The 24,566-nt window shown below is 39.2% G+C and overlaps 1 protein-coding gene across 2 annotated transcripts in view; it reads left to right on the top strand.

The window, feature by feature from the left end:
- The window catches only part of prkn (parkin RBR E3 ubiquitin protein ligase), a gene marked incomplete at its 5' end in the record, with an annotated part of 163,018 nt that overhangs the window by 79,604 nt on the left and 58,848 nt on the right, over positions 1-24,566 (top strand). For both annotated transcript variants that reach the window (NM_001423707.1, NM_001017635.1), the window contains 3 exon segments: positions 12,337-12,420; positions 12,815-12,930; positions 15,803-15,939. In NM_001423707.1, the coding sequence (NP_001410636.1) occupies positions 12,337-12,420; positions 12,815-12,930; positions 15,803-15,939 (337 nt within the window).

Below are 24,566 nucleotides of genomic sequence, written 5' to 3'. Positions count from 1 at the left end.
TGGCCTGTTTTATCTTTCGGTCCGTATGGGCTTTCTGTCCCAGCGCGTGGGCAGCGTTCCCACTTCACCGCATTTTGCTGCTGTTTGGGAAAACTGACTGACACGCCGCTAAGCCGCACCTGCCTTTTCTTTCCGCTCGCGGTGGTCTTCAACGCTGAGAATCTGTTTGTCCACTGTCTCCGTGCCAGTGCCGTCCCATTCCGGTGCCAATCTGGCTCCTAACATCCTCGGGCCTGAAATGCGTTCCAGCTCTACTCATCTAACTCCCCCCAGAGAACTTTCTCCAAATATGCTGAGAAGAAGAAGACGGCAAAGTTTATGCACTCGCCGTCTGAGCACTTCATTTGGGCCTTTGGAGATATTGGACTTAGCAGCACTTTCAATCAAATGTGTTTATCTCCATCAGCAACTCCTGGCTTAAACACCCAGCTTTGGCATTTGAGCAGTTTATGTGCGTGATTTAGACATTTTATGCCAAAATCTTCAAAACCTACATCCCCCGAATTAGGCCTTAAGGGGAAAACCTGCTTATTATTGCTGTTATGAGTTTTTTTTTTGCCTTGAACACTAATAGAAAATAACCTTGGCTTACATCTCTCCAGAACACAATTATGAGGAATACAGTTTTGACTAGATTGCTGGCATTATAAATATCTCAATGTGCCCTGAGGCTTTAATTAGAAGCTTTAATTATAATGTCCGGGTTGTTCCCATTGTAATGAAACCACCAGCCTCACAGTTATTAAATCCCAGACTTAACATTTCAGACTTAATACTTGTCATACATTGTATTATTCAGTTGTTTCCCTCATCTTAAAGTGATCGTTCTCACACACACACATGTAATGTATTTTATACGGTAAAAAAACGGTTTGTTTTGGGCGGCATGGTGGCTCAGTGGTTAGCACTGTCGTCTTACAGCAAGATGGTTGCTGGTTTGAGTCCCCGCTGGATCAGTTGGCATTTCCAGCCTGATCTCACGAGGAAACGTAAGTATTTTACGTTTTGCCAGTTTAGTGGCTAATTCATACGAATTTGTACTAGTTCAATCATACGAAAAACTAGTTCAATCGTACGAAAATGTATGATTTTTAAAAAGGAGGTGTGGCACCTAACCCCACCCCTAACCGCAACCGTCATTAGGGGATGAGCAAATCGTACTGAATCGTACGAATTAAATCGTATGAATTCATACGAAATAGCCACTAAATCAAAAAGTTACGAATTGCTGTGAGATTGCGTTCGCATTTCTGTGTGGAGTTTGCATGTTCTCCCCGTGTTCATGTAGGTTTCCTCCAGGTGCTCCAGTTACCCCCATAGTCCAAACACATGCGCTATAGGTGAATCGAATAAGCTAAATTGGCTTTGAAGAGTTCCCACTTAGATATGCTTGGCGTTTATAGCAGGTTTGGCATGCTGTCCCTGGAGAGAACCCTGAGCTCGGAGAGACTTGAGCCCAAGGCTCCCGCCCACTCAATAAGCATATAAGGGGATCTGAGATCAGGTAGTTCCCGAGAGTTCCCCCTTAGAAAAGGGAGGAAAAGGAGGAGATGGGGTTGAAAAAGTAAGAGTAGTAAGGAGAAAGCGATCCATTTACATTACAGATGAGAAGCCAGTCATGCTCAATCATATCACGTGCTCCTCTCGAAATTAGTTTGTGAAACTTCACTTACAGTATGAGTGTGTGTGTGAATGTGAGAGTGTATGGGTGTTTCGCAGTACTAAATTGTGGCTGGAAGGGCATCCGCTACATAAAACATATACCGGAATAGTTGTCAGTTAATTCCACTGTGGCAAACCCAGATAAATAAGGAACTATGTCGAAGAAAATTGAATATATGAATGAATGAAAATGCCACTTCTTGTATGTACTGGCTGTTTCTTTAGGGTTGCTGTCCTTTTGAAAGATGCACCATCAACCCAGTCTGATATCCAGAGCGCTAGAGATGCTCAATGGGTTCAGGTCTGGGCTCTGGCTGGGCCACTCATGGACATTCACAGATTTGTTCCATAGCCACTTCTTTGTTATAATGATTATGTTTTTAGGGTTGCTGTCATGTTGAAAGATGAACCATCAAGCCAGTCTGCTATACAGATTTCAAGAGATGCTCTATTAGGTTCAAGTCTAGGCTATGGCTGGGCCACTCATGACCATTCATTGAGTCTTCCAATAGCTACTTCATTGACGTACTGGCTGTATTTTAGGGTCGCTGTCCTGTTGAAAGATGAAGCGTCACCCCAGTCTCATTTCCAGAGTGATCTGAAGCAGGTTTTCATCAAGGATGTCTCTGTACAATGCTGTATTCATCTTTCCCTTGATCCTGACTAATGATCAAGAAAGCATCATCACAGCTGATGTCGCTTTACCATGATCACTGTGTGAATGATATTGGCCTGGTGAGGAAGCTTGGCATTAAGGAGTTTAATCTTTGTTTTATCAGATCAGAGGATTTATTTTCCTATGGTCTAAGAGTTCCTCAGGTGCCTTCTGGCGAACCCCAGCAGACTGTTATGGAGTTTGGCCATTCTACATACAGGCCTAATTGGTTAAATGCTGTTGATTGTTGTTTTTTTAAAGGCTGGAGCTCTTTCAGAGTGTCAGTCGGGCTCGTTGTCACTTCCCTAAATAAATACTTTCTCCAAATCATTCAGTTTTTCTGGCTTTAGAAAGAGTTCGGAACTTTTTTTTTCCATTTACAGATCCATTCTCTTCAGTTTGACTGTGTCAATGGCAGTGGTTCTGGGTTCTTTACCTCATTAAAGCCATCAAGTACACAATTTTGTCTGATTTTCATGTACTTCTTTGCTTTAAATGTAAGTTTGTAATGTCTTGAGTCTCCTCGTAGCTGTTTGAAAGCTTGAAACCCTTCAACAAAGGCTGATTTGAAAATTTCGATGGGAAAAATACTAACGGAAGCAGCGCTGCTGAAAAAGTGAGTGGCACTAATGCACTCTATAACTGTTCTTAATGGCCACGGCTGACAAATTATTAGCAGAGCAAGTCTTCAGAGTTTTCGGAGTCAGTAGTGACTTGTGCAATAGTGAAGCAAATATATGACCTTGATAAATCAAATATTCATTCATTCATTCATTTCATTCACAAGTCCCTTTATTAATCCAGGGTCGCCACAGCGGAATGAACCGCCAACTTATCCAGTACTTGTTTTACTCCGCGGATGCCCTTCCAGCTGCAACCCATCTCTGGGAAAATAAATCAAATATAGTAGACGAATAAGAATTTTTACTTCAACTCCTGAATAGGAAATCGTCTTATGCCTCTCTTTTATTCTGTTTAGAGTTTTTTTTTTTTTCGTGCTGGCACAACCCATATAATAATAGCTCATGTGAATTATCTTGTAATCATTGGCTGCGCTTGCAAAGGTCAACGCCGAACAGGGTCAACTTTGAGCATCACATTACAACGCTTCACCTACTGCAACACTGTGCCAGGGCTAATGCTACAGCTTCATGCTTCACTCCACACGGTTCAATACCCTGCCAAAACATTGACACAAATCAAATTAAAGCGCCTTTAGAGGAAGGATTAAAGACTATTTATTACTTTGATGTTAGTTATATATATATATATATATATATATATATATGTATATATATATATATATATATATATATATATATATATATATATATATATATATATATATATATATATATATATATATATTTTTTTTTTTTTTTACTTGGAAGGAATGAATGTGTTCTTGGCACCTTTCGCAGATAGGGTACACAATTCATCCTGTGTGGGGGAAAAATGTAAGATTATAGTGTTAATAGAGGTTGGAAACCTTAATTTAAACTCTTAATTTGTTGACTGTGCAATACTTTTACAATAAAAATTAAATCTATAATAAAATATATAAATATATCTATCTCTCTCTCCCTCTATATATCTATATATATATATATATATATATATATATATATATATATATATATATATATATATTATAATAATATTTTGTGTATTATATATAAATATTTATCAACTAATTAATTTTATATTTATAAATTAATTAATTTTATATTTATAAATTAAATTAAATTGTTATTGTATGTATTGTTACACCTTGTTTCAGACGTTTGGTGTGTGGCATTGAATGATCACAACTACAATAATAACGGTGATATTTTAATTTAATACAACCTTTTGCTTTAAATATATTTAATATTTTTCTATGCTGTTTGAGTGCTTTTGAATGGTCAGAATTATTTTTATAAAGTGTGGAAGTGTTTTTAGTACATTTGAACAAACCATGTCTATTCAAATGTAATTATTGTACTGTATTATAAATGTCTGTATTAATGTCAGTATACAGTATCTGTCATGACAGATATAAATACATACAATACATGCATAAACTGTATTTTATTATTACTATTTTGCATATAATAATTTAAATAACTGCATTGATTAGTCTGTAAATACTGTACGTTTAATGTCCTGATGGGGTTTACACTTAAAAAGTGAGCATGAGGCAACAGTTGCAAAAATTATTTCCAAGTAAAATGGGTTTTTGAACAAAACAAATGTTGATTGGGACTTTGGGGATCTTGTCCTTAATCATTTGGATGGTTGTGGTTTGCTTTCTTTGCAGTACCTCTCCAGCTCTATCAGGCATCTCTGGAGAGATCCAGAGATGCTCAATCAAGTTTGATTCTGGGCTCTGGCTGGGCCACTCTTGGACATTCGCAGAGTTGTCCCATAGCCATTTCTTTGTTATATTGGCTGTGTTTTTAGGGTCACTGTCCTGTTGAAAGATTAATGGAAGCCAATCTAATATCCAGAGCGCTAGAAATGCTTGATCAGATTTAAGTCTGTGCACTCATATACATTCAGAGTTGTCTTTTACCCACATCTTTGTTCGATTGTTTGTGTTTTTAGAGTCGCTTTCCTGTTGAAAGATGAACCATCAACCCAGTCTGATATCCAGAGCGCTAGAGATGCTCAATCAGGTTCAAGTCTGGGCTCTGGCTGGGCCATCCATGGACAATAACAGTGTTGTCCAGTAGCCACTCCGTTGTTTATAGGGTCGCTGTCCTGTTGAAGGATGAAGCGTCACCCTAGTCTCATTTGAGTCATCTGAAGCAGGTTTACACTTAAAAACTGAGCAAGAAGGTCACTGGTTCGAGCCTCGCCTGGGTCAGTTGGCATTTCTGTGTGGAGTTTGCATGTTCTCCCCGTGTTGGCGAGGGGGTACTCCAAGTGCTCCGGTTTCCCCCACAGTCCAAACACATGCGCTGTAGGGGAATTTGATTGGCCGTAGTGTATGTGTGTGAATGGAAGAGTGTATGGGTGTTTCCCAGTGATGGGTTGCAGGTGGAAGTCATCTGCTGTGTAAAACATATGCTGGATACAACCCAAGCTCATTCTGGAAACGTAGCCCCGCGGACGTTTCTGGAGACCGCGATTTACGTGGCCGGAGGTACGTAAGGCCGCGTATATTTTTTTTCGAGCGAACGCTGCGGGAACGCTCCGCCCCTCCTCTTCGCGCTCGCCGGCCAACGGCTCGCCTCCGAGTGGAGGGCTTTTACCGATGCAACCAGTTTGTCCGCTTAGCTCACAGCGTTGCGTCAGCGGAGCGGAGGCCCTGGAGGAGGATGAGGAGCCAGCCGCGGTGGACGATGACCGGGATCGAGTCCGGGGTACAGCGGTTCCGGAAATCAGGTAAGACGAAAAACGAAATCCGAAAAAAAAGGGCGAGAACGCGGCAGGATCCGAAAACGCGGTCGAAATCGAAGACGAGGGCTTTTGCTTTTTTTTTTTTTCTGGACGGCTTTTACAAACTGTCGCTCGGGTTTAGGGAAGGAGGAGGAGGAAGAGGAGGGCGGCCGAGTCGGCCGATCCGGCGGCTTTTCACGCGAGAACGGCGCGGGCGCACGCTCCCGAGAGGCGCCCGAGACGCGAAAAAGCGTGCACAGCAGCCTCTCGCGGATCCGCGAAAACAAAAAAACACTCGAATACGTACCTCCCGGGACATAAATCGCAGTCCGCAGAAACTTCCGCAGGACTACGTTTCCACAATGAGCCTGGGTTGGCTGGATACGTTGGCAGTTCATTCCACTGTGGTGACCCTGGATTAATAATAGGCTGAAAGTAAAATGAATGAATGAGACTGATTGATAATATATTGTGCAAAAGTCTGGTATAATACTGTGTTTACTACAAAGTCATGAGCTGTGTGTCTGTATTTAGCTATAGATTATCTTTATAACTTCTTAGATTAGTAGGCACTGTGATTACTTCAGTGTTCAACCATGAAGTATCTGCTGTGTGTGTGTGCGCTCCAGCCGCGTGTTCTCTGGATGTGTGCCGTGTTTGTCTTCTCGCTGACTTCTAATGTCTATAATTGAGTGTTGTGAATGCAAGCGTGGTGGATCCGATGAGTCTCTGCTGGATACAGGCAGTGGAATCCTCACAGCTGGCTCACAGACGCAGCCCTGTTTGTTAAACAATAATGTAATTAAGGCTTTGTGGGACTGCGATGTTGATTCTCCTCTGTGAAGAAAAAAAAAAAGCGTCCTGAGAGGGTGCGGAGGTGAGACTGATGTGAACAATGCGGGAGGTGTGTTGTTGAATAATTCATCTGCGTTTTTCTCATTAATCATTTACACTCGCTTGTGTGTGTGTGTTTGTGTGTGTGTGTGTGTGTGTGTGTGTGTGCACGTTTGTTTTGAGCTGTCGCGCCGGGGGTCTGTGTGACCTTTCCTTGCTGTCTCTAAGCAGGTGTCTGGGTGTAATCTCCGGGCTCCTCTACCACGGCACGCCGCGGCTTCATCCCTCCACCCTCCGCTCCCTCCTGCGAGCGAGTAATGATTTTCTTAACCTTTTCTCTTGCTTATTAAGGGCCCTGTCAGAATGTTTAAATGCTTATGCTAATCAGCCACGGTCGGAGTCAGGAGGAGGAGGGGGGGTTGTCCCAAAACAATTATGGATAGAGAGAGTGTCTTAATCTGGCAGAAGGACAAGGAAGAGCGTGTGGCAGGTAGAGAAAGAGACCTGTGTGCTGCTGGCAGTTTTTAAAGTGATAATCATTGTTATAACTGTTAAATGTAGAATTACGCAGGCCTTGTCCACACAGACTGTTAAAGACAGAATTCAGTCGCAGGGGTGGGGTGGGTTTTAGGGGTTAGATATTCTGTTTTTTATTTTTTATTTTTTCCTCTTAACTATTTTATTCTATTACAGATATTATTATTGTTTTTAATTTTTATTTATTTTTTATGTGTGTGGAATATTTCATTTGTTTATTTCTTTTTTGCAAAAAAGAAAAAAAAAACTTGAGATGCTGTAACATTTGCTGTAATGTTGTGCAATGCAATGCAATAAATATCTCAATTAAAAAAATAATAATAATAAAAATTATTAGCCCCCCTGAATATTTTTCCACAATTTCTGTTTAACGGAAAGAACATTTATTCAACAAATTTCTTTTTGTTTGAGTTTTAATCACTCATTTCTAATAAGATCTTTGTCATGATATAAATAATATTTGACTAGAATTTTTTCAAGATACTACTATTCAGCTTAAAGCAACAGGGGATCATTGTGGAAACGTAGCCCCGCGGACGTTTCTGCGGACCGCGATTTACGTCCCGGGAGGTACGTATTCGAGCGGTTTTTGTTTTCGCGGATCCGCGAGAGGCCGCTGTGTGCGCTTTTTCGCGTCTCGGGCGCCTCTCGGGAGCACGCGCCGTTCTCGCGCGAAAAGCCGCCGGATCGACCGTATCAGCCGCTCTCCTTTTCCTCCTCCTCCTCCTCCTTCCCTAAACCCGAGTGACGGTTTGTAAAGGCCGTCCAGAAAAAAAAAAAGCAAAAGCCCTCATCTTCGATTTCGACCGTGTTTTTGGATCCCGCCGCGTTCTCGCCCTTATTTTTTGGATTCCGTTTTTCTTCTTACCTGATTTCCGGAACCGCTGTTCCCCGGACTCGATCCCGGTCGTCCTCCCCGCGGCCGGCTTCTCCTCCTTCTCCGGGGCCTCCGCTCCGCCGACGCAACGCTGTGAGCTAAACGGACAAACTGGTTGCATCGGGAAAGCCCTCCACTCGGAGACGAGCCGTCGGCAGACGAGCGCGAAGAGGAGGGGTGGAGCGGCGCCACACCACCCCGCAGCGTTCGCTCGAAAAAAACTTAACGCGGCCTTACGTACCTCCGGCCACGTAAATCGCGGTCTCCAGAAACGTTGGCGGGGCTACGTTTCCAGAATGAGCTTGGGTTGGCTTAAAGTGACATTTAAAGGCTTAACTAGTTTAATTAGGCAAGTTAAGGCAAATAGGCTAGTCATTGTATAACGGTGATACGTTTTGAAGACAATAGGAAATAAAAATATTGATTAAGGAGGTTAATAATCGCATTAAACTACTTTCCTTTGGCTGATGCCGGAGCACCCAGAGTAAACCCACGCCAACACAGAGAGAACATGCAAACTTCACACAGAAATTTCAACTGACCCAGCCGGGACCTTCTTGCTGTGAGGTGCTAATCACTAATTGCCCGTTTCCACTGAGTGGTACGGTTTGGTTTGGTACACTTTTATGGTCGTTTTCACTGTCAAAAATAGTACCGAACCGTACCGTACCAATTTTTCAGCACCCTTTCAAAAGGGTACCAAACATGAGAAAGAGTCACAAAAGGTGGAGCTACACGTGCAGCTGAACACTGATTGGTTACAGAGATACATCACGAGTTCGTGGAGCAAGACAGAATGAAAACAAAGGAACCGCCATGTTCTAATACACAGCCGAGACATTACATGGAAAATCAATATGCATATAATAACGAGCCATGGACGACCCGAGCTCAAACAAACCTTGTTGTCGTCTTGATGAACAGCCACAAAGCCAAGAAGAAAAATCCGCCGTGTCCCTTTGTTGCTTTACGAGTCTGTTTAAAAGTGCAAGCGGTTTTCGCTTTCTTCCGGGAGCTCACGATCGCGTCTAAGTTATATTTGATATAACAAACTTCAAAAGCTGATGATAATAAAGTTACATTTACAGCTGCTGTGTTTGCCTAAATCCTCCAGATTACCAGCAGGGTTAATGGTTAAAATAGACGGGTCAGGAGACCTGCTGCACTGAGTCTGCTGGATACGGGGATTGAGGGAGAATCCTCATTTGTTGTGTTTACATGAACACGATTATCTTTATAATGATATAAATTGTGGTTGTCTGTATATGAAATTACGAATAACAAATGTAGCAGGGCATTAAATTACTGTTCATTTCTTTGCATTTTAACTTTGTAAACTATAAACTCATGCGTCTCCTCTTTGTGTCTCATTTTGTGAGCTAACTGACAACAGCAGTTATTCGCTCCCCTTCTCCCCTGTTGGCCACGCCCACTCCTGCCTGATGCTCGCGGAGCTCCACGCCCATTAATCATGCATCTTTTGAAAAAATTATGAAGTAGACTTTAACCGAAAGAGGGGGGTGTCATGGCCCTTTAAAGAATGAAAAATCAAGGCATGATCATGTTTTATTTTGGTAAATAAGCGTAATCTAGATGCTTTTCTGGCTTTCATAGAAGCCACTTCTGATACCAAATACAGATCAATGCAAATGTGAAAACAAAGGCAGATAACCATACTGGGGTTTTCTGTGAGCATGCAAAATTTGCCTTATCCGCTATGTAAAAAAAAATCACAGTAATTGGCGGTTCATTCCACTGTGGCAGCCCCTGAAAATGCAGTGAATAAGCTAAAGGAAAGTGAGTGTGTGAATGTCTTCTCTAATTTTGCTGCATCAGCAGTGTCTATTTCTGCCTTGTAAATGCGTTTAAATTCATCACATTTGTGATGCTGATCTCTCTTAATCTTTAGCAGAGACGTGAATTGTGCTGACTCCCACACAAGAAAGTTAAGTTAATGCTAACACATTAGCATTAGTTGTTACGCTTTTTAAGCTAGTCATTTCAGTCTTCAATAAGCGTTGTGTAAAAAACAACACTAAACCCTACCATCGCTTTTTTTCTCAAACTGTTGGCCCTGGTGGCCTGCAGAGGTATTGCAGGAGATAATGGGCAAAATCAATCAAATCAAATCAAATTCTCTGTCATGATTTAGTTAATTTGTTCTCGAAATATACCTTTAAAATGCATCAAAACTATTTTTGTCATTATAGCAGTCTGAAATGCCTTAATTATGTCTAGATGCATCATTATTTCTATGGTTTGTTGTCAGTCAGACGAGTAGTAATTTTCCGCCTATTATAAAATGCATTAATGACTATAGCAGTGCATCAACATCATCAAGCGGGCCTGATTGTGTTATTACTAAATGAAGTGCAGTTCTTGCTGATTGTGTTTTGATTCATCTAACAATGCAATAATGCCACAACTGATCAGCATTTCAGGATCTTTGTGCCAGTGACATAATTCAGAACAACCTTTAATTCTGTCACATTGTCTCTCAGTTTAAACACGTCCATCATAATGTCAACCCCAACTGTCTACTTGCTATGTAGATACTGTAGATGCAATGTGTCTTAAATTCAATAAACAGACCATCAAAATAAGGTGTGACCAAAGCTTTTTTCAAATTTTTTTTTTTTGGAGTGTATAGATTTAGACTGTAATGGAGTTGTATGATAAATTGCAGATTTTAAGCTCATGTAACAAATTTTTATGTGAATTTAACCAAATTGGTAATAGCATGCAGTCTTTATTTAATTAATTTATTAATTTATTTATTCATTTATTTATTTATTTACTTATTTATTTATTCATTCATTTATTCATTCATTTATTCTTTAATCCTGTTTGGTTTTATTTTGTTTATTTATTTATTTATTTATTCATTCTATTGTATTTTATTTATTTATTCATTCATTCATTCATTCATTTATTCCTTCCTCCGGTTATGCTATTTTATTTATTCATTTATTTATTCATTCTATTTTATTTTATATATTTATTGATTTATTCATTCATTTGTTTATACATTCATCCTGTTTTATTTTATTTTATTTATTTATTCATTCTATTGTTTTATATGTATTTATTTATTCAGGTATTCATTCATTTATTCATCCTGTTTTATTTTATTTATTTATTCATTTATTTATTTATTTATTTATTCTTTTTTGTTTATTAATTAATTAATTTATTTATTTATTCATTCATTTATTCATTCATTAATTTATTCTTTCATCCTGTTTTTTTATTTTATTTATTCATTTATTTATTCATTCATTCCTTCAATTTTATTTTTTGAATTTGTTTTATTTATTTGTTGTTATTTATTAATTCATTCATTCTATTTTATTCTATAGATTTATTCATTCATTCATTTTATTTCAGTCTATTTAATTAATATATATTACATTATTATATTTATTTATTCATTCGTTCATTCCATTTAGTTTTATTTTATTCTTTTTTATTAATTAATTCATTCTATTTTATTTTATTATTATTTAACATTTTTTTTTATATTTGTTTGATTTATTAATTTATTTTGACTGAAAATAGCTAGCCATTTTACTTTCACCAAAGTATGATTTCTAAAATGGTAATACATTATGCATAATGCTAATGAGAGCTTTATAACTTGGTTATAAACCATTCTCTGTGGTTAAAGTGTTTTTATATAAAAAATATAATATTGCGCATGCAAGGAACCAAGTGGAATGAAATCTATTAAACTTCTATCTCTGTAATCATTATAGAAAATGTCTTAAGCAGCAAAAGTTGTTGTCCTTTTACCGCCACTATTATTTCTTTCAAATGGAGACTGCAATAAAGTTTTGAGCTTAGCAAAAACCATCCATCCAGGTATTTGATCTATTTCTCTTCGAGTTAACTGTTTTTCAGTCTGATTTCATTCCTATTCATACACTGTAAAAAAAAATGCAGTGTTCCACACAATTCATTTATGTTAAATCCAGCAGATTAAGTTAACAAATTGAAGTGGATTGAACATAAAACAATTAGGTTGGCCCCCAAAATCTCAACAATCGTGTGAGTTCAACCTATTTTAAGTGATTTGAACAAGCAGCAGAAGTAATTTTTGGAGGGTACTATAAACTTTATTTGATTACCTTGTAAATTTCACATTCACAAATGCAAGTTTGCAAACCTCTCTCTTCGTGTTTCTAGAGAAAGAGATTAAACTGTATATAAATGTCATATTTAAGTCTCTAAACAGAAAAGCAAAATACCATCCAGTCTTTTGATCTGTTTCTCTTTAAGTTAAACTGTCCTGTCGTTTCACTCTTATTTTATTCCTCCTTATAGTCTTGCCCTTTCCTTGTTGTTTAATTGCCGCGTCTCTCTTGATCTTCCAGTGATTGATGTCTGTCATCTCTGTGATCTTCTGCAGGGGCCGAGCTGCTGGGACGACGTCCTTCTCCCAAACCGGATTCACGGAGTGTGTCAGTCACAAGGCTGTAATGGCAGACTGGCGGTGAGATGGCAAACAATTATCATATTAAAGCCCCTTTATGCTTATAATAGCTTTAATCTGCTGTATAATGAAGTTGCATGTGAATGCAAATGATGCAAAAGAAATAGGACTTTCTTGCCTAATAGTCTAAAGAATGTGGATGTTTTAACTCATTTTAAATAAGTAGCAAATGTCTTTTATTTTAAGGTATGTTGTACTTTTTTATCTGTCTAGCACTTCAATGCTCAGCAGACTATGTGGAGCGTCCAGTGCGTGGTCTGTATTGGTAGCTTTAACTCAGCTCCAGTAAATCTACCCTCATGCTGCAAATCTATAATGCCACTGCAGTGAGGTTGTTCAGACTGTTATAGGGGGTTTGCAGGACATGATTACATCTCATTTGTTCTTCTTGTAGGAGTTCTACCTGAAATGTGCTTCCCACCCCACATGTGATAATGACACTTCAGTGGCACTGGATCTGATCATGCCCAACACACGCAGAGTGCCCTGCATCGCCTGCACAGACATCATGTGAGTGACTCTCGCTTTTCCCAAGCTGAACTATTATCAGGGGATCCACGGTTCCTTAAAGCACCCATGAAATCACAACAAACCAGAACTAGTGTGAATGGTGTCAAAATTACTTAGTATGTTTTAGTATAAGGACTTTTATTTTGTAGTATATTTTCTGCTGTCTTCTTAGCTCGTCTGCGCTATTGTCCCCCGATGCAGCAGCCATATTTAAACCTTTTGAGGTTATTTCAGCTAATAATTTTAGCGTCTGATTTTAGAGCCCTTATTACTAGCACTTATTGTGTGTATTAGCTCTTCTTGTTGAATTGCTGAATGCCTCCTTAATTGTAAGTCACTTTTAACCACTTAAACTCTGTGGACCAGGTACCGGGTCCGTGACGTCATCGACTTTCGCTTTAAGATTTTAAGGGCTAGCTTTGCACCAGACCCCCGTAAGTGGTTTCGTTTGAAAGTGTAGAATCTATATTTTATGCACAAATGCATCACTTTAGTTTTTATCCTACTGTACAAAAGTTATTTACACTTAAATACACAGTATTTTGGATACCCGAGCTGGGTATTGAACATTGGTTCATTTTCATATTTTTCATATGGTTCATATATGACACATGTACAAGATATAGCTCAAATGAAAGCTCTTGCCGGTGCTCATACGGTTCTAGCATTCTTTTTACTGAATTATATTCACATATCAAACAGTTGCTAAATGAATCACAGTGTTTCCATGGCGCAGAAGTGAAAACAATACATTCATGGTCAATAAGCAGCCCCAGATAGCACAGACAGCTGTCATCTCTTATGCCGTGCGCTTCAGGGCCATTTCTCCTCTGTTTTTGAGGTGATGTGCATAAGTAATCCTTTTATATGTCTGATGTGGTCCAAACACAGTGAGTTATGTTTGATCAAACAAAAGAATAGTGAAATATGAAATCAATGATCGCTCCCTGTGGCTTGTACAGCCCCTCTCATCAGTTGGAATACAATAACTTTAGCATAGATTATGGTGGAGACATTTTTCTTTTTTCCTGTGATTACAGACATGTGCAGGAACCACCAAAATTAATTACAGCACCCTAGTCCACACAGAACCTAAAAGGTACACTTAATACAAATACAAAATACAAAAAGTGCCTCTTTTTTTAGGTGTTTATTATAACACAGACAACATATACACATATTTAAACACTTTCAATAGTGTTTTATAAAAATTCAAAGGGTTTTCTTTAAAATGATACCAAATTTTTGCATTTACACCACTGCATGTGAATTTGGGAAGCTTTTAAATTTGGGTAGGCAAAATCCAGGCGGAAATCCCAAAATAGCAGCCGAGTTTAACTGGTTAATAAAAGCATCTGCTAAATAAATGATGTAAATAATTCAACTATTAGCAAACATTTGTTAGATTCTCTCACAGACTATCAAATCTGACCAATAACAGATAGAAAAAGTTTCTTTCCAAAACAAAGCAAGCTTTGACAGAATATTTCGAGGCTTTCTGATTGATCCGGCGGTCAAAAAAGATGAAATACCCACAGTGCGACGGACAAGTAAACTAAAGATTGATACAAACATGCTGAAAGACAAGCTTGCCTGTACCCTTGAACCTGTGTATGCCTCATACTGTGCGGCCCTTCAATCAACAGTGGCCGATTTATTTATTTTTTTTCCAGAAAAAGCGAGCGCTAAGTGTGTCCTACCAATGAAGGTCAGCTATTAGCAGGGCGTTCCCGTGGAAAATGCTCCTACCTGCTGGTCTCGCACGGAGGGTCAGGCAGAAACCAGACAATGGAGGCCAATCACCAACAACCGCCATTCAAATCAAGGACTGATTGAAGTAGCGCCGCAATTACCCCGCCGAGTGGAGCTTTGTTTTTCCACCATCCTCCACTCCACTCTTCTTCTTCCTCCACGCAGATCTCCTCCGTTTGTTTAAAAGGGCACCGGCAAGGACGCGGGCGGTCTCTTTCAATCGAAGCTGGAGAGAGAGAGGTCAGGGAGGTGGTACAGTGTGTTAGCGAGTTGACTAGCAAGTCAAGTGAGTCTGCATTTGAGGAGCTCTGGAAAAAACCGGCGTGAGATTTCAGAGCTGTTACACGGGTGTTGGTGGTTTCTGTAAAGGTTTTAAAGAGTCAACATATCTGAATGAAACAATCATGCCCACCACCTCCGCTTTCCTAGCAGACCTGTTCTCATTGGTGAATGTCCTGACGGCTGATTGGGTCATACATACTGCATTTAAGCTCAAATTCAGAATAAAACGTTAAGAAAGAGTAGCAGTTGTGGTACAAGACTCTCTTGTTATATATATATATATATATATATATATATATATATATATATATATATATATATATATATATATATATATATATATATATATATATATATATATATATACACAGTTCAACTTCATGCTTAACTGAATAAGCATTTAATAAACACAAGTACATCATTTTGAACATGATTTATTTTCATTAGCAATTATCAAAGTAGAAAAGTTCCTCAAGCAGTTTGTGATGCATTTTGGAAACGGGAGATGAGCCCCTGGTCTAATGCGCCACCTGGCTTGAGAAATCCGTTCTCAAAGACAAATATTCTGAGTTCAAATGAGCCATTTTAATTTAGATTTAAAAAAATCTATGTGTGTGTGTGTGTACAGTTGAAGTCAAAATTATTAGCCCTCTTATGAAAGATTTAAAGAATTAAAATGGCAGTCCAGAGTCCTGACCTAAACCTGAATGAAAACACACCAAGCTTATTTTGCCCTCCACTGTTCTGATTGGCTTGACATCAAACTCTATTGTTCTATTTTCTAACATGTTGTGCACGTGCACTGTGTAAATAACTGAGTCCCCTCCCTGTCTGGCAGGACTCCAGTGCTGGTGTTCCAGTGTGCCGAGCGTCATGTGATCTGCCTGGAGTGTTTCCACCTGTACTGTGTGAGCCGACTCAACGAGCGGCAGTTCACCCAGGAGCCGCTGCTGGGTTACTCTCTGCCCTGCGCAGGTAAACATGCCTTCGGTCTGCAGCGATGCTAATGGGCATTAGTCCACTTGAGTGTGTGTGTGAGTGTGTGTATGTGTGTGCGCGCACGCTGCTGTGTTCGGCAGTGATTGATGGTGCTGTGTGGGTGGCTGCAGTGAAGAGGAGATACTATCAGATTGTTCTTCTTCATTCTCTCACACATTGTGTCTCCGGGCCCTCTCCATGCCCCCGCTGGCCCACCACATCCGTTAATGCCACCCAGTAATGGGGCTCCGGGGAGAAGCATTGACCCCCTATCAGGCAGAACACCCCACCAATCTCTCACACGCCATATCTCTCTGTATCTACCGCGCTGTCTTGCTCTCGCACTTTTTCATTTGTTTTGCTGCCATTCTCCTCCTTTCCTTTTCTCTTTCACTGTATTTCACCATATTTTTCACGATCTTGTGTGTGTGTGTCATTAGAGTTTTGCTGCAGATTCAGCCAGCGCACAAACAAAACTATAATCACAAGTTATTTGGGATTTCCCTGCTGAAAAATCCAGCTTAAACCAGCCTAAGCTGGTTGGCTGGTTTTAGCTGGTCGACCAGGCTGGTTTTAGAGGGGTTTTGGCCACTTCCAGGCTGGTTTCCAGCCATTTCCAGCCTGGTCTTAGCTGGTCAGGCTGGGAGATGACCAGCTAAAACCAGCTTGACCAGCCTAGCCAAGCTGGAAGTCCAGCCAAAACCAGCTATATCCAGCTTAAACCAGGCTGGTCAAGCTGGTTTTAGCTGGATTTGGCTGGTCATTTTCCAGCCTGACCAGCTAAGACCAGGCTGGAAATGGCTGGAAACCAGCCTGGAAGTGGCCAAAACCCCTCTAAAACCAGCCTGGTTGGTTTGAGCTGGATTTTTCAGCAGGGTTAGCTTTTGATTATTTTAATAATAATAATAATAATAATAATAATAATAATAATAATAATAAAAATAATAATAATAATAGGGGCGAGGCAGTGACGCAGTAGGTAGTGCTGTCGCCTCAGCAAGAAGGTCGCTGGTTCGAACCTCGGCTCAGTTGGTGTTTCTGTGTGGAGTTTGCATGTTCTCCCTGCCTTCACGTGGGTTTCCTCCGGGTGCTCTGGTTTCCCCCACAGTCCAAAGACATAAAAACTTGTTGGATAAGTTGGCGGTTCATTCCGCTGTGGCGACCACGGATTGATAAAGGGACTAAGCCGACAAGAAAATGAATGAATGAATGAATGAATGAATGAATGAATGAATGAATAATAATAATAATAATAATAATAATAATAATAATAATAATAATAATAAAACTACTGCATGAAACTATTTTAACACCTTCTCAATTTAATTCTCAGGAATAACTTAATTTATATATCTATCCATCCATCTATCCATAAGTCTATCTACAGCAGGGGTGGGCAAACTTGGTCCTGGAGGGCCGGAGTCCTGCAAAGTTTAGCTCCAACTCTAATCAAACGCACCTGCTTATAGATTTGTAGTGATCTTGAAGACACTGATTAGCATGTTCAGGTGTGTTTGATTAGTGTTGAAGCTAAACTATATAGGACACCGGCCCTCCAGGACCAAGTTTGCCCACTTGTGTTTTAACAACAAAACATACTGGAATACTGGTCTTGTGTTTGGGCTGTGGGGGAAACCGGAGCACCCGGAGGAAACCCACGCCAGCATGGGGAGAACATGCAAACTCCACACTGAAATGCCAACTGACCCAGATTGGGACTCGAACCAGCCACCTTCTTGCTGTGAGGCGATCATGCTACCCACTGTTCCACCATGACGCCCACTAATGTAATAACATTAATTATAATTATATTTTTAAATAATAATCCCCAGTTTTGTTTTGTAATACAATAAACCATGTTAACATATTACTAAGCAAAAATAATAAACAACACAAATTTTATTTATTAATTAGTTTATTTATTTATTGTATTTCATTTTATTAAAAAAAATTTCATTATTATTTTAATTTTTTATTTGTATTTTATTTGTTTATTTATTTATTATTTGTTGTGTAATTTGCCCAAATTTAAATAAATTGATTTAAATAAATGTAGTTAAGTATATATTCGGATAGAAAGGATAGAGCAGGGGTGTCAAACTCAATCCCTGGAGGGCCGAAGCCCTGCACAGTTTAGTTCCAACCCTGCTCCAACACACTTACCTGTAGGTTTCAAACAAGCCTGAAGGACTCAATTAGTTTGATCAGGTGTGTTTAATTAGGGTTGGAACTAAACTATGCAGAGCTGCGGCCCTTTTGGAACTGAGTTTGACACCTGTGGGATAGACATACAATAACTGAACTGAAGGACAGACAGATGTATGGATTGATAGTATGGTCTATGGTCATACAGGCATATGTTCTACTGCAGGGGTTCTCAACTGGTTTGGCCATGGGACCCAAATTTTTACATGGTCATCAAGCCACGACCCAAATTTTTAGAAACTATAATACAATTTTAGGAATTATAATTCATTTGTATTTATTTGTTAACATACACAGGTGGTGACAGATTAATCATTAGAAAATCTCCTAGACTTACAAATAAACAATACTTTATTGCTGTCATTTAACAAAATGTATCAAATTATAGAAATATTACAGAGTAAAAATGTCAAATACTGTAAACAGTGGTTCAGTTACCATTAACTAAACTGAACTGTTAATAAAACATTGACACTGATCCTGTTGAACAGAACAAACCAGCAAATTAAAGTAAAATGATTAAAATGACCATAACCATTTTTAGCATAATCACCAGTTATTTGCTCTTCTGGTATTGTGTGGGCTTTCTTGGCCTTTGCTACAGGGTGAGCACAGTAAGATGCGCTGAGTGCCTGTACTTGTTTTTTGAACATGAAGATGTTCGGCACTTTTGTGATGCCCTTAGCTTTCGGAGTCTTCTTTGAAAATAGCCCACAGTTTGTCCTTGCAACTGGGATGTTTGGTTTCTAAATGTCGTTTTAATTTAGAAGGTTTCATGCTCTCATGTGAGAGCACTTCAATACATATGACACTCTGAGGTTTTATGCCTTTTTTGTCATCAATATATTTAAATCCATGCTTTACATATTTGGGGTCGTACTTGCGCTTCGACATGTTGTTGCTATAATTAAATTAAATTTTACATGTCAAACAGTTCGGTTGTCGCACGTGCAATTTCAAAATAAAAGTCCAATATAAGCAAAATGAGTTAAAAATTAAACTTGTTGTTGTTTTGATCACACACTCCACGACCCACTGAAAATGCTCCTGTAACCCACTCTTAGGTCGCGACCCACCAGTTGAGAAACACTGTTCTACTGTGTGTGTTTATGTGCGTGTGTGTGTGCGTAAGTGTGTGTTAATATTGTGACAGCATGTTTTTTGTGGTCATTTATCATTGTGTGTGTTTGCAAATAAATGTGTGTGTGTGTGTGTGTGTGTGTGTGTGTGTGTGTGTGTGCGCGTGAGTGTGTGTTAATATTGTGACAGCATGTTTTTTGTGGTCATTTATCATTGTGTGTGTTTGCAAATGTGTGTGTGTGTGTGTGTGTGTGTGTGTGTGTGTGTGTGTGCGCGTGAGTGTGTGTTAATATTGTGACAGCATGTTTTTTGTGGTCATTTATCATTGTGTGTGTTTGCAAATGTGTGTGTGTGGGTGTTTGCAAATGTGTGTGTGTGTGTGTGCGCGTGAGTGTGTGTTAATATTGTGACAGCATGTTTTTTGTGGTCATTTATCATTGTGTGTGTTTGCAACTGTGTGTGTGTGTGTGTTTGCAAATGTGTGTGTGTGTGTGTGTGTGTGCGCGCGCGTGAGTGTGTGTTAATATTGTGACAGCATGTTTTTTGTGGTCATTTATCATTGTGTGTGTTTGCAACTGTGTGTGTGTGTGTGTGTGTGTGTGTGTGTGTGTGTGTGTGTGTGTGTGTGTGTGTGTGTGCGCGTGAGTGTGTGTTAATATTGTGACAGCATATTTTTTGTGGTCATTTATCATTGTGTGTGTTTGCAACTGTGTGTGTGTGTGTGTTTGCAAATGTGTGTGTGTGTGTGTGTGTGCGCGTGAGTGTGTGTTAATATTGTGACGGCATGTTTTTTGTGGTCATTTATCATTGTGTGTGTTTGCAAATGTATGTGTGTGTGTGTGTGTGTGTGTGTGTGTGTTCGTGTGCGCGTGAGTGTGTGTTAATATTGTGACAGCATGTTTTTTGTGGTCATTTATCATTGTGTGTGTTTGCAACTGTGTGTGTGTGTGTGTGTGTGTGTGTGTTTGTGCGTGTGTGTGTGTGTGTGTGTGTGTGTGGTGTGTGTGTGTTTATGTGCGTGTGTGTGTGTGTGTGTGTGCGTAAGTGTGTGTTAAGATTGTGACAGCATGTTTTTTGTGGTCATTTATCATTGTGTGTGTTTGCAAATGTGTGTGTGTGTGTGTGTGTGTGTGTGTGTGTGTGTGTGTGTGCGCGTGAGTGTGTGTTAATATTGTGACAGCATGTTTTTTGTGGTCATTTATCATTGTGTGTGTTTGCAAATGTGTGTGTGTGGGTGTTTGCAAATGTGTGTGTGTGTGTGTGCGCGTGAGTGTGTGTTAATATTGTGACAGCATGTTTTTTGTGGTCATTTATCATTGTGTGTGTTTGCAACTGTGTGTGTGTGTGTGTTTGCAAATGTGTGTGTGTGTGTGTGTGTGTGCGCGCGCGTGAGTGTGTGTTAATATTGTGACAGCATGTTTTTTGTGGTCATTTATCATTGTGTGTGTTTGCAACTGTGTGTGTGTGTGTGTGTGTGTGTGTGTGTGTGTGTGTGTGTGTGTGTGTGTGTGTGTGTGTGTGCGCGTGAGTGTGTGTTAATATTGTGACAGCATATTTTTTGTGGTCATTTATCATTGTGTGTGTTTGCAACTGTGTGTGTGTGTGTGTTTGCAAATGTGTGTGTGTGTGTGTGTGTGCGCGTGAGTGTGTGTTAATATTGTGACGGCATGTTTTTTGTGGTCATTTATCATTGTGTGTGTTTGCAAATGTATGTGTGTGTGTGTGTGTGTGTGTGTGTGTGTTCGTGTGCGCGTGAGTGTGTGTTAATATTGTGACAGCATGTTTTTTGTGGTCATTTATCATTGTGTGTGTTTGCAACTGTGTGTGTGTGTGTGTGTGTGTGTGTGTTTGTGCGTGTGTGTGTGTGTGTGTGTGTGTGTGGTGTGTGTGTGTTTATGTGCGTGTGTGTGTGTGTGTGTGTGCGTAAGTGTGTGTTAAGATTGTGACAGCATGTTTTTTGTGGTCATTTATCATTTTGTGTGTTTGCAAATGTATGTGTATGTGTGTGTGTGTGTGTGTGTGTGTGTGTGAGTGTGTGTTAATATTGTGACAGCATGTTTTTTGTGGTAATTTATCATTGTGTGTGTTTGCAACTGTGTGTGTGTGTGTGTGTGTGTGTGTGTGTGTGTGTGTGTGTGTGTGTGTGTGTGTGTGTGTGAGTGTGAGTGTGTGTGTGTGTGTGTTTGTGTGTGTGTGTGTGTGTGAGTGTGTGTGTGTGTGTGTGTGCGTGGTGAGTGTGTGTTAATGTTGTGACAGCGTGTTTTTGTGGTCATCTATCATTATGTGTGTGTGGCTGCAGCCTGGAGATTGTGTAGAAAGGTCAGACATCAGCCTCAAATGGCATTTCCACTTTTAAACAACTTTCAACAGTCCAGTCAGAACACGCATGTCCAAAAGGCACAGATGAAAGAGGCAGCCGCGTCCACAAAACCAGAAGAAATGATCGTCTGCCTCTGATAAACACAATTGTGCGAGCTCCAGAAGCTTCACCCTGAAATTTTCAGCAGCAGCCTGCGCACCTCCAACCTTCTTTTGAAATGAGCTTCAACATAATACCATATTACAAGCCGACCCCGAAGCCACGCAATCTCCACTTAACATTTAGTCACGCAGAGCTGGACGTGAGATCCCTGAATCCTTAGCATTAAGAACACGACAGATTTCATGCAAATAGGATGAAAAGAACAGCAGAAGATTAGAGTCTTAAATTTACCCTCATGCTATATATTACATTCTCCGGCCACTTTATTAGGTACACCTGTCCAGCTGCTAGTTAACGCAAATTTCTAATCAGCCAATCACGTTGCTGCAATTCAATGCATTTAGGCATGTAGACATGCTCAAGACGATCTGCTGCAGTTTAAACCGAGCATCAGAATGGGGAAGAAAGGTGATTTGAGTGACTTTGAACATGTCATGGTTGTTGCTGCCAGACCGGCTGGTCTGAGTATTTCAGAAATTGTTGATCTACTGGGATTTTCACGCACAACCATCTCTAGGGTTTACAGAGAATGTTCCGAAAAGTGGAAATATACTGTGAGCGGCAGTTCTGTGGGCGCAAATGTCTTGTTGATGCCAGAGGTCAGAGGAGAATGGCCAGACTGGTTCCAGCTGATAGAAAGGCAACAGCAACTTAAATCCACTCGTTACAGCAGAGGTCTGCAGTAGAGCATCTCTGAACACACAACACGTTCAACCTTGAGGTGAACACAAAAGAAGATATTTTGAAGAATGCTGGCTGCTCTTAGCATTTTTCAAAATATCTTCTTTTGTGTCCAACAGAAGGAAGAAGCTTAAACTAATGAATGGTGAGTAAATAATTGCAGAGTTTTCATTTTTGGTGAACTATCCCTTTAAGGCAACTCGTAACATCCAATAAAACATCATGCTATATTGTTAACATTTAGACTATGTCTAGAACTAATATTAGCTATCTATCTGTTGCCGAGATCAGGGGTTCCCAAACTTTTCAACCCCCGACCCCAAATATCCTCTGAGGTGGTTATAAATACAGAAACCTTGCATGCAATGGCGCACACACACACACCAATAGACCTAAGTCTATTTATTGTTTAATATTTTTTATGTATGTCAGTGCTGTAAACGTGTCAGAAAGTTTAACCTGGTGTTATTAAATCAATCTGATGTGTCTTTAATACAATGTAATTACCCCAGGGGATGCAATCCAATAGAACTAGTAACTATAAGCTACTATAAGAACTAAATAGTCATAGTAACTATAAACGACTATTTTTTTTCTCTTTAGTAGGTTATCGATAATATATGGCAATTCTTATGGTTTAATAAAAATAAATAGATTTTTGGAAATCACCAGGCTACCCTCTTTCATTGTTTCGCGATCCCTCAGGGGGTCCTGGCCCCCACTTTGAAAACCACCAGCCTATAAAGCCATTCAATTTTTCTCATTAAATTTAAACCCACAAGTCGAGTTGGTCCTAACAATACAAAACTTTCCCTCATTTTTGGTCAAATTAAACCTTCTAAATCTTCATGTATTATTATTCCTGTCATTATTTCAGGCATTAGAGGATGGAAACCTCCTGCGAAAAACTCACAGGGATGCCCTCCACTGCACCTGAAGGTCCCGATTTTCAGAGTTGAAAAATCTGATCATCCCACTTCTAAAGAAACTCTCACAGACACGCATACAGAGGTAGCATTTCCCAATTTGAGTAAATGTGAGTCAGTGAAGGGTTGGCTGCATGTCTCTGTGTGGGCACACTTATCAGACAGTGATATGAGCAGAGTTGCATGTTAACTGGGCTCAGCCGCCGATGGCTGGTGCGGCGCTAGATAAGGTGGAATTTCTGCAACACCTGTTGAAGGCAACCTTGACATTTTATCAGCTCAGAAAAATATCCTTAAATACCACAGACTGCCTGCAGCCACTCCTAACACCAGGCAGAGAGTCAACTCGCAGAGAAAGAAAAAAAAGACGACTGAAACTTCTCTGCCAAGCCACTCGGATCACTTTGGCTCATGCTATGGAGCAAGATCAGTCTCAAAAATAAAACATGAACAAATACACAATTCACATTTGCAAAAGTCAATTCGTAAATTCAAAACGCAATTTGTAAACTAAAACCCCAATTTGCTTATTTTAGACACAATTTATAAATGCGCAAATCCAATTCATAAATTCAAAACACAATTCACAAATACACAAATCCAATTTGTGAATTTAAAAAACAACTGATATATATATATATATATATATATATATATATATATATATATATATAACACAACTTGCAAATTCAAACATTATTTCTAAATACGCAAATCTAACTTGTAAACTTAAAACACAATACAAAAATACAATAAACACAATCCGTAAATACACAAAACACAACTTGTAAATATGCAAAACACAATTTGGCAATTTAAAACACAATTCATAAATACGCAAATACATTTTAGAAATTTAAAACACAATTCGTATCTACAAAAATCCAATTTGTATATTCAAAACACAATTCGTAAATTCAAAACACAATTTGTAAATATGAAAAACCCATTCGTAAATTCAAAACACACTTCCTGAATACACAAATCCATCTTGTAAATTCAAAACAAAATTCATAAATAAACAAAACATAATTCGTAAATTTATAACACAGTTCATAAATACAAAAAAAAACACAATTCGTAAATACGCAAAACACAATTCGTAAATTCAAAACACAATTCGTAAATTCAAAACACAATTCGTAACTACAAAAATCCAATTTGTAAACATTCAAAACACAATTCGGAAATTCAAGACAATTCGTGAATACACAAATTCATTTTGTGAATTCAAAACACAATTCATAAAT

Source organism: Danio rerio, chromosome 13 (assembly GCF_049306965.1).
Source record: "Danio rerio strain Tuebingen ecotype United States chromosome 13, GRCz12tu, whole genome shotgun sequence".
Lineage (NCBI taxonomy): Eukaryota > Metazoa > Chordata > Actinopteri > Cypriniformes > Danionidae > Danio > Danio rerio.
This window is presented reverse-complemented; position numbering and strand designations above follow the sequence as displayed.